Below are 11,130 nucleotides of genomic sequence, written 5' to 3'. Positions count from 1 at the left end.
TATTGTTGTCCTCGTTTTCAAACAGATTTCATTGCTATAAAATTACATCATCACAATGATAATTGTGTTGTTTGCACCTCATGAGACATTTTGAATTTCAAGTACTTTTGTTTTAGAGTTAATGTTTGCCTTTTGGGAATTTAAATTGGTTTAAATGTATAATTTCATAGCAATGAAATCTGTTTGAAAACGAGGACAACAATAAATTTATGCATCTCGAGAAGTGTATTGGGTTTCGGTTTAATGAAATATAATTTGTCTTGCAATTTATCTTATTCACGATTTAGACTAAGAACGAAAGGAAAAAGACTATATAGCAGCAGACAGAGTGCTGGGTATAGTCGACATTGATCTTGGTTGCTGCACAGGCGACTAAGGTTCGATTCCCACTCGCAGCGGTTCACTTGGAAATTGAATGAGCGTTTGCCCGGTTAACCCATGCCATGTGAGGAGTATTGGGTAGTCAGTCCAAGGTGCTGACGGGCGCTCATTGAATGCGTCAAAATTTGCGAAAATGGGCCTCAGAGCCTCCTGCAACTCAACCAAACAGATAGATCGTAAAATACATGGTGCGTATAAAATTTTTGAACAATCACAAGATTAAAAACGGTACGAATTAAAAAACAAACATTATGAAGGAAATACAGTACAACAGATTAGAAATAAACTAAAATAATTTCCTATATTACGCCATCGATCCCGATTCGCAAGGCGTCTTTCCCAAGTGTCAAATTACCCGTGATTATATCGATAGTATATGTTGTTATATGTATATGACCTAACATTTTCACTAACAATAGTTGTTTTACCCTCAAACAACAATGCATATCGCCTTGCAGGATAACATGTTATTATTTTCTAAAATCTATATCATAAATATTGTCAAGTAGTAAACCCATTCTACATTTGAACGTGCCCAGGCCCGTCCGACAAAACACCCAAACCGGCTGCTTTTGCAAAGCGGTCATCGTCAAGTGTTCCTTTACTATCGCTTAGGTCTTTCACCTTTGTGCTGTCCAACTCTTGTTGCTGGAGAATCTTTTCTGTGATGCTCTCAACCTCCTGCTTGACTTTCTCGCAACGTGGTAGAGTAACATTGGCGCTCTTCGTCTTGGGGTTTCCAAAGAGTTCTGGACAACCAACCAACTCGCGTGAAATGCTATCACACTTGACCGCTAGATCGTACATGATTCGCTCGTTGACTTCGGAATCGCGCTTGTACGTCTCGTGGTTGACGATGAAATTTCTCATCCAATTTGCAGGTGTCTTCAACTCTCCTGAAAAAACAAGTTTAATTTGAAAGAAGTAGTTCTAGACCGATATTAAGGTTTATAGATTTCAGGCTGACATAGTTAAAGAGAGGTCGACAAAACCTACAAATTTGAAAAAGGCTGTCCTCATATTATCCCCTAATTTCAACGAAAAAGTTGGGTTAAGGCCGGTTTCCACTTGCGCGCGCTCAATCCTTTTGGCTTCAATCCATTTTTGCTTGGAAAAAAGATTACGTCATAAAAATGTAGCGCGCGCTGAAAAATTCTTTTGACCAATAGGGTGGAAGCTTTGATCGAGAAAGTGCAATCACAGCGCGCGCAAGTGGAGACCGGCCTTTAAACAACCATTCATCTTTCATAAATCTACCAGGCTATTTTATAGTGTAAAACAAGTTTCATCTCAGATAAACAAATGCAAAATTGGAATTTTTTCTCGTTGTACAATTTATATCTCCCGCCACGTTTTTTCTACAGCTTCAACCTCCCGCTTCATATTTTTCACGCCCGTCAGATAAAGTTTTACAGACGATACATGGCTCACACCTAAAATTTGCCATATAAGAGGTGGGAGCTGCTTGTTTTTCCCGACAGGCGGGGGGAGCTCTATCTTGGGGGGACCTGAATTAGTTTATGTAATTCTGGGGGCTAAATAACACCTCCTAAATATCTTTCGTTACTGTTGATTTTTAATTTCTCTAAACCTTTATGTTTTCATGCAAAATGTGATCTGATCCTTTAAATGCAAAAATGAAGACATTCTATTGCATTCTCTTAAAGTGCACACACATGTAAATAGAGCTTTGTGAATGCCATAAAACTTTTCCCCTATACTGGACCTAAAATTTTATCAGGCCTTGTTCTCAGGGGGGACCTAAATTTGGCGGGGAGACCTAGAACCCCAGTCGGAGCCATGTAACATTCATTTACAAATCTACCCCCATCAGTAGCGTGGTGGCAGGGGCCGATTTTTTTTTTTTGGGGGGGGGGGGTGCGAGGGCGCAAAAAGACGTCTTCGATTACTAATTTCGACACCCATTTGCTCTGTTACACCTTAGATATAGCCGTTTTCGGCCATAAAGAGAGAAAATACCCCAAAATTTTTGTGCTCGCCTCGCTCGCGAAAATTTTACAAAGACTTTTACTTTTTAGAGGCGCTAAAATCAAAATTTCCTAAAATTGCCTCCCCAGTTTGATCGAATTTTAGTCGACCCACCACGTTACTGAAAGCCATGTTTCAATGATCGCAATTTTAAAATAGTAAAAGCATAAGAATAACAAACTCACCAGAAGCTCGTTTACTGATCAGATTGAGGTATTGGGTGATGGTGCAGACAGTGTCAACGTCAACATCCATACTCTTGATGTAACTTTTCATCAAAGAAATCAAGCCAGGGAAACCACCATCCTGTCGTATACAGAAATGAAGTTCACTTTTTGATGATTTAATGCCATTTTAAACCGTTATCAAATGTTCAGATATTGATTCTGATCTTTTTCCTAACCTACATTTACAACGTACAATTAACATTTTATTCGAAGTTCTAGTATTTGATACGCTCCATTATTCGATAATATTGAACAAGAAACTCTTATAAATAATGTTTTACCATTTGACACGCTTACTTATTCGAAAAGGAAATTCCCCTCGAAAATCAAATTAGAAAGCGTCAGCTGCAAACTTTACAACGTAACACAAAATAGGAGTAGCTGCTGAAACAGCTTCAGATGAAAACATCAAAAGATAAAAAAGGCCTTGAGCGATCAAACAGTTTTGTAGATATCAAAAGAGGCTTCCATGATGATTGATTTATGACGCGAAATTAAATCTCGCGAAAATCTAACCGAGCGCTCAACGAACCTTTCCGTTGATGATTTCATCGATAGACATTTCTTCGACCGGTTCGTCAGCGTTCTTGTCTGAAAAAGATCGAACGAAAGATTCGAAACAATGATAAACCTTCTCATAAATTACGTCACGAGCAACGCTTACCTCGTTTATAGAATATTGCTGTCGTTATTGATTTTCAGAGGAGTTCACTCTATTTATATAAGTAATAATTGAAGACACAAGGGATTTAATCACCTTGGTAATGGTGGTTTCAAAACGAGGCAGTCGTTGCAAGCAAACAAAATAATTTTTGAAAATCCCTATTCTCACATAGAAAGTAGGTCTAATAAATCGTTATCCGGAGGTAGGGATAAAGAAGCCCTCATATTTTGCGTTCAGTTTTTTCCGAGTTCTCTCTTCTCGCTTATTGCGACTATCATTAAGGTTTGGAAGTTTAGCCTTAAGTTTGCCAGCATTCAGAAATTTTGTTTGTAAAACACACGGGTCAGGTGTTCTGGATGGAAAATAAATGGCTTCATTTCCCATCCTGGAGTTTCGGATCTAGCCCCTCCGGGGATTTGAAATCAATGGGTTCACTTATTGACAAGTACAGTGGAATCTCCATAACTCGAACACAAACGGGGAACACAAATTTGTCCGAGTTATGAAAGTTTCGAGATATAGAGTAACGTTTATAAGGCATTGTTAACTGAAGGAGCTAGCAAACTTATTAGATTAAAGGAGACATTCGGGTTGTAGAGTTTCGAGTTGTAAAGTTTCGAGTTAAACTGTATTAACTACTTACTGCAATTGAGTGCACTTCTGAAGAAGAATTTCTCGTTCAAAACAGCGTCTCTTTTCACCGCTCGCCTCATGTTTTCTTCAACCTGTGCAATGTGTAAAACGATTGAGTTACACTCATTATATGCCAGAAATGAAAAGTGCATGGCCGAATTGCCAAAAACGTGTGAAAGGGTGTCAAATACTCGAAGTTGAATTTCAATGAACCTTCCCTATGGGCAAGCAACGTCTTATGGACATTCAATGGACGGCTTTAAAACCTTTGGACGTCCTAGAAACGTACATTAGACGTCCAAAAGACGTTTTGTCCCTAGTGAAGGCGCTTCCTCCCATGTCACAGCGTAATTAAAATGGTATTATTAGTACTAGCAATCGTATGGTTTGTCGTGCAATTAACGAATAATCACGATTAACAAAGGAGAAAATAGTAATTTGCACGAGTCCCGAACATACAGATTCGAGTAATTCTGAACGACTGACGATTACTGTCATAAGGACCAGCTACTTTTTACAAAATTTTCATTTCTTGTTTAGTATCCTTCCTACATCAAGATCAGTTAAAATGATTAGGAGATCGTGATACACCAAGGAAAGTTTAGCCAGACAATGGGCTTTTCCAGAAAACTTTTTTACCCCCACTGTTGAGGGATGTTGATTTTTTGAAGTATCGAGCCCGCTGGATATCCTACTTTATTAGTAAAGACCCCCTGGATATCCACTCTTAAAAATATGCTCAACCCCTGGATATCAAATATGCTCACCCCCCTTGATATCCTCTCTTATAAAGTTGCTTACCCCTGGATATCGTATTTTTTACTTGAAAAGACACTTTACCCCATGGATATCCACTCCCTTGTAGATATTTAGCCCCCTGGGGATATCCACTTTTGAACAAAAATTGTTAACCCCCTGGATATCCGATATCCTCAACAGCGGACTATTTCTGGAAAAGCCAAATTAAATTCGGAATCAAGATCCGGTACTCAGGCAATAAACCAAAGTTAAAGGGAGTGTACAACAAACCTTTGAGATAGGAATGAGTAGGTTCAAATTGTAAGAGAGGATGACCCTGGTCAATAAGACCACAAAAACAACGTAAGCTGCATTCTCGAAATCTGTCAGTTGAACCTATGGAGAAATTCAAAGAAAAGAAATACTTATCATATTTTAAATCTGAAGGGAATTGGAAGGAGAAGTTACAATTTGTGAAGTGGTAATTCACATTTTAAGGGACTGTTCATATGGAGGCAGGCTGGCCCGGCTAGGTGAGGCGAGATTTTCGAACGTCTCTTGCAAATGCAGAAGTGAACTAGAAAAAAACTTCGCTTCTGTTATACATTTGAATGGAGATATCTCAACTACCGGGTGACCCACGAAAAAGTTCGGACCTTTCTCGGCGTCTTGAGGCCGAACAAATGTCCCAAAGTGCTCGGAATTTTGATATTTAAAAAGTAGATATCCTAACTTAAAATTTGAGCTATCACTTTTTAAATTTGACCAACTAGTTCTCTACTTATGACCTTTTAAACTCAAAATTCACTTTTCGGAAAGTGTAAAAAACACGTAAAAAAGAGGTATTAAATTAATGCAATCAATTAGAAAATCTCTTATAAATTGACTTATTTAACGAGTTTTATGACATTAATAATTATTAAAAACACATTTTAAAGTAGTTTTTGTTTAAACCAAGACTAGTTTTTATCAAAATTGGCACTTTCAAGGAATTTTCTCAAAAACTGTATATCAAAAACGTCTAAAAATACCTAATTTGATACCCCTTTTTTACCTGTTTTTTACACTTTCCGAAAAGTGAATTTTGAGTTTAAAAGCTCATAACTAGGGAACTTGTTCGTCAAATTTAAAAAGTAATGGCTCGGATTTTAAGTTAGGATATCTACTTTCTAAATAATAAAACTCCAAGCACTTTAGGACATTTGTTCGGCCTCAAGACGCCGAGAAACGTCCGAACTTTTTCGTGGGTCACCCGGTAGACTACTACGTAACGTTCACAAAAAACCATTCCTTTACCTTTCTCGAATGCAAAATTCTTAGAAAAATATGACTTGTCATGAACAAAGTAAAGTAAGGTAAAGTAAAGGTTTTCCTTTAGGATTCAAGCAGTCATTACAAGGCGATTGACTCACCTCAATGGTTCGGAATTCCACACGCCAACCAATTTGGCTGTTTGGTGGGGGTGGTTTGAAACGAACGCTTTGCCAATTCGTCGATTGAATGTTCTGAGATTTTTAATGCAAGGAAAATAAGAGTTTTGAAGCAATAAAGCTTCTTATTTTTAAAGCATAAATTCGAGTGTGAATAAGTTCGAGTGTGAATAAGTTCGATTTCCGATAAATTTTTTAGCTTCTGAGGCTTTTTTGATTATTTCATGTACCCGTCCCGGCCATTCAGTAGACAAAACCTACAGTATGTGGCCCCCAAAACGTCGATCAAATTTAAAATTTCTCTCAAATCTAGAGGAAAAGACGTTTTACAAAAATTTTTGCTGCATGAAAAACTTTAACATCTCTACTTTATTTCCCAGAAGTTCTTTTTCAAAATTTTCAATCTAAACAATATTTTTCAATCGCTTAAAGATAGGTAGCTTTTTCCTAATGGCCCCCGAAACGGAGGTTTGCAATTTCAGCGATTTCTCGAGATATCTTTAAGATATATATATAAAATTTTGACCATAATGTTGAAATGTGATTCAGAGGATTTTGGGCATAAATTTGTTTGATAAAATTTTTACATTATACCCCTGGTTGTCAAAACGCAGGTTTGGGGCCCCAAAAGGTAGGTGTAGTTAAAATCAAATTATTAAGCCCAGTAGTAATAGGGGGAGAAACTATGAACATATTTGTGTTTTCCCTTAAATTTACGACCCGATAGATAGTCCAAAATCTTCAAAATGACAATTTTGATTGAACAACAAGTTTCTGAAAACCAATCTCTTTTGAAAATCCATTCATGTATGGAATATGCTGTGGAAATTTTAGAAAAACATTAAACTGAAAATATTAAGCTTTAAAGGTATTTTTCTCCTATATTTTACAAAAAAAAGACAGAATTTGCCGTTTTTGCTGATTCAGCGAAAATTTTTATATACCGGGTGACCCACGAAAAAGTTCAGACGTTTCTCGACGTCTTGAGGCCGAAAAAATCTCCCAAAGTGCTTAGAGTTTAGATATTTAGAAAGTAGATATCCTAACTTAAAATTTGAGCTATCAATTTTTAAATTTGACCAATTTGTTCTCTACTTATGAGCTTTTAAAGTCAAAAGTCACTTTTCGGAAAGTGTAAAAAACACGTAAAAAAGGGGTATCAAATTTGGTATTTTTAGACGTTTTTGATATACAGTTTTTGAAAAAAATCTGAAAAATCTACAAAAGCGCCAATTTTTATAAAAACTAGTCTTGTTTAAGACAAAAATTACTTTTAAAGGTGTTTTTATTAATCATTAATGTCATAAAACTCGTTAAGTAAGTCAATTTGTAAGTGATTTTCTAATTGATTGCATAAATTTAATACCTCTTTTTTACGTGTTTTTTACACTTTCCGAAAAGTGAATTTTGAGTTTAAAAGCTCATAAGTAGAGAACAAGTTGGTCAAATTTAAAAAGTGATAGCTCAAATTTTAAGTTAGGATATCTACTTTCTAAATATCAAAACACCAAGCACTGTCCCACATTTGTTCGGCCTCAAGATGTCGGGAAACGTCTGAACTTTTTCGTGGGTCACCCGGTATGTTATTTTTTTGTTATAAACTATTGACTCAAGCTGCTAGGAATAGAATTCCAAGATTTTTTGCTTCTTCTCATATTTAGAATTTTTGATTTTATCAATGCTAATTCTAGGACCCCAAAATACTGGTTGACCTTTAAGATGCTATATCGTTTACCCACCCTCTAAAGTCACAGATGTATCTGCATTTTCAGAACGGCATTAGGTGTAGAAAGTTTCCTGTACCCCATTTTCATGCCTTATTTTCAATATCCAAGGAGCTAGAGTGAGTTACATGCAATTTTTATCTAATTTTGTTGTTGAAATATTTCCTTCAGACGCAAATATGTTATTTTGAATCTGTCTCAAACCATCAAAAACATACTCATTTTTAAGTATGACCATCATTCTTATAAAATAAACAAAAATTGTCTAATTCTGATAAATCTACAGGTCAGAATCCTCATTTTAGTGACGACCTGTAGTCGATTACTGCAAGAGAAAGTTAAATCACCTCAAAATGGTCAACTTCAACTTCGTCATTAAGATCAAGCTTTTCAGCGAACAAAGAGATTGGATCTCTGATGAATAAATGGGCTATGTGTTCCGCTAGCACATCGTCCAAACCTGGGGCAAAAGATGGAAGTAGTAAAGGTGCAAGTTCATAACCTTAAAAAAAAATCCATTCTTTATTCATTTCTCCAGATAAAGGAACTTAAAGTATACTTCTCCGGTAGCATTGCAAAACACAAAACAAGAAATATGAATAATAGAAAAACTCTTTCGAAGAGTGTAATTTTGTAAGAAGATTAACATTTTAACGACATTTTTATAGAGTTTCCTCAAAATGAATACCACGTAGGGTCTGTTTTCCGAAGCTCAATCACACATCTTCATAGCCCCGGCAAATCATTACATTACAATACACGTGTGAAATAACGCAAGTCATTTGTACACTAACCTTCATCGAGAAGCATTTGTTTATGTTCTTTGTCATAAAGGATGGGCCGATCGTTGAAGTCTTTCGAACACGGTGAGATGTACATGTCAATACAGTCGTAACGTGACTTGGGAATGAGCCGCTCTCCTTCCTGCAACGGCTGTAAATAGAAGACATTCCGACACTCAAGTAAAAAATGGATGAAACTTGTCTCAGATAATATCAAATAAGAGATGAAGGAGATGAAGGAGTTTGTGCCTAGATTTGTTCGATTTATACATGTAACCAGGTGGTAGATTTTCAACATAAAGTTATACAGATGTATCACGATAGCCCGTTGCCTGGGTTTAGTTCAGGTACTCAAAATCGCCACATGAATGAAAGAAATCTTAAATTACAAAAGACTTCATTATGAACCTTTATGATAAATGAACACACTAAACAAACCGAACTTACCCCAGTACCGCGTTCACCGGGAGTTCGATCATCAACTGACCCAGCAATGACATCCCATCGGCAATCGACATCTGCCAACGTCCCTTGGAAGGCAGGTGATGCTGCACTGAGTGCCATCTATAACCATAGAATATTTCAAAGGCTAAGAATGTATCACGTTTTCATTGGGATCAGTGGAGGGGGAGTCGATACTAAAATCTAGGACATCATGTTGTTTAGTGACGTGGTGTTAGACCCCCAAAAAAACTTAAAAACTTAGAAAATTGGTACTAAAATTAGTAATTTTCATAATATAATGAATTTTTTTTTGAATTTTTTTGTGATTTATTCAAAATTTTCGCAATTAAAAAAAAAAAAAAATTTTCTCATTTAAAGAAAATTTCCCAAGTTCAATTATTTTTGCATCCAGCCAAAATGTCTTTAAATGTTTGCTCAATTCATAAAGCATCATTGTTTAAAAGTATCAATTTTTGAGAAAAATGTATATTCTGTTGCAAATATCAGCACTCTTGAGAAAAATGGTCCCGAGAAGACAAAATTTGTCCTCAAAATACCAAGATTGGGTGGTCTGTGTCAAAATGTCTCTAAAGATTTTAGTTATGGGTACTAAAATACCACGTCTCTAAAATGGGGTGGTGGTGTGCAAATAAATTTCGAAAATCCTTTTAGTACGTACATATATGTCCAGAATTTTAGTACCGACCCCCCCTACCTGTTGGGACAAAAATGTAGTAAAATGGTTACAAATGTGACCGAATAAAAGCTTTAAAAACTATAATTGTATTTTTAGCTTTAGATTCTCAGCCCTTTTCTTCCAGTTTTCACTCCAATTCCCCTCCATAGTTTTTTAAATTTTGACCTTTAAACTGAGACCTAGATATATAAAACTCAATATATAAAAATTTTGAAATTGTTCTATTACCATGATGGGACCGAGGCCAGCCAGTTGATCATATAGCAATCTTGCTTCATCAATATTGCATGCTTGGAAAGTCACCTAATGACACAAAAGAAGGAAAGAAAGGATGATTAAAATCAATATTTACTTGGGGTGATAGTAATTCTAGCAACTATAGGACTCCTCTTCCGTAGCTTTTGGCTCTGAGGAAAGGGAAGAGCACCGCCCTTTTTCCCATAGATTGCTCTACTTACCCTTGATTCTTTTCTCAAATTGCCAATAATATGCAAAGATAAAATTAAATATAGTACTTCTAATTCCTTCGTTTAATCCGTCCAGATTAAGCCAACCTTGCGCAAAGTACCTTTTGGAAACTGGCCTCTTACAAAAACGTCTAAACCAAGACATAAAACGTCTGAAAAAGCCGGGCGGATTTAAAACTTAAATCCCGCTAACTTATTTTCAAGTGAGAGTTAGCACAGGTTAGCTTAAAGATCAAGTTTAAAGAAATTTGCAACTGCGCTTTCTCAACCAACCTGAAGACACGAACAACCCATTCCGAATCCCATTGCATCCATGTACACATGATCAGGTTTCATTCCCTTCGCCGCTTGTCCATCGTCGTTCGGTGTGGCCGGGAGGAACGGCTCCGGTGTCTTCTCGTCCCGAAAAACTAGAAATTGAGATAAAGAAAGTGGTGACAGTAAGAAAAATAGATGTTGTTTTGTTTAAAACTGCTGTGTAAGCAAATGGAGATACGTTAATGGTGACCTTTAAGTATTTTTCACTCCAATTTTTGTTTGGATAACGTTTGATAAAACTTTTGGACTGTCGGAGGAATAAAAGTTGGAAAATGTAAAAAACGTTTTCCACCGCACAATAATTTGACCATAGATAAATTTTGAATTATTCATGTCTATTCTTCATACGTGAACGAGTACATTCTTTTTTATATAAGAACAATTTTATAAGAACAATGAGGCTAAAACATTGTCGAAAAATAAGAATAATTTAAGAACAATGCTGAACCTGGAAGTGGTGACATCCGAGTAATTCAAGGGTCAAAGTTTTTTTAAATCAGGTTTGAAAATAAGAACAGAATGAGAACAATATGTTAAATGCTAAAAGGGAAAAAAATAATAAGAACAGCCCAGCCTCAACAAAAATTACTTGTTCTTAGAAATGAAAAAAGAGAGTATAATATAGAATTGCTACGC

At 36.2% G+C, this 11,130-nt stretch overlaps 1 protein-coding gene across 1 annotated transcript in view; it reads right to left on the bottom strand.

Annotated features, from left to right (window-relative positions):
* Positions 1-563: 563 nt before the first annotated feature.
* Positions 564-11,130, bottom strand: part of LOC136809441 (glutamate--cysteine ligase catalytic subunit-like) — a 29,008-nt gene continuing 18,441 nt past the window's right edge. The window contains exons 8-18 of the mRNA XM_067065973.1: positions 10,450-10,586; positions 9,938-10,012; positions 9,016-9,132; positions 8,581-8,719; positions 8,134-8,246; positions 6,045-6,137; positions 4,924-5,028; positions 3,905-3,986; positions 3,130-3,188; positions 2,556-2,676; positions 564-1,277 (exon numbers count right to left, since the gene is read on the bottom strand). Coding sequence (XP_066922074.1) covers positions 901-1,277; positions 2,556-2,676; positions 3,130-3,188; positions 3,905-3,986; positions 4,924-5,028; positions 6,045-6,137; positions 8,134-8,246; positions 8,581-8,719; positions 9,016-9,132; positions 9,938-10,012; positions 10,450-10,586 — 1,418 coding nt within the window. The 3' untranslated portion in view covers positions 564-900. The remainder of the gene's footprint in view (positions 1,278-2,555; positions 2,677-3,129; positions 3,189-3,904; positions 3,987-4,923; positions 5,029-6,044; positions 6,138-8,133; positions 8,247-8,580; positions 8,720-9,015; positions 9,133-9,937; positions 10,013-10,449; positions 10,587-11,130) is intronic.

The sequence above is a fragment of the Clytia hemisphaerica genome, unplaced genomic scaffold, assembly GCF_902728285.1.
Source record: "Clytia hemisphaerica strain Z4C2 unplaced genomic scaffold, Clytia hemisphaerica genome assembly, whole genome shotgun sequence".
Taxonomy (NCBI): Eukaryota; Metazoa; Cnidaria; class Hydrozoa; order Leptothecata; family Clytiidae; genus Clytia; species Clytia hemisphaerica.
Note: the sequence above shows the minus strand (reverse complement) of the source record. Positions and strands in the feature narration are given on the sequence as shown.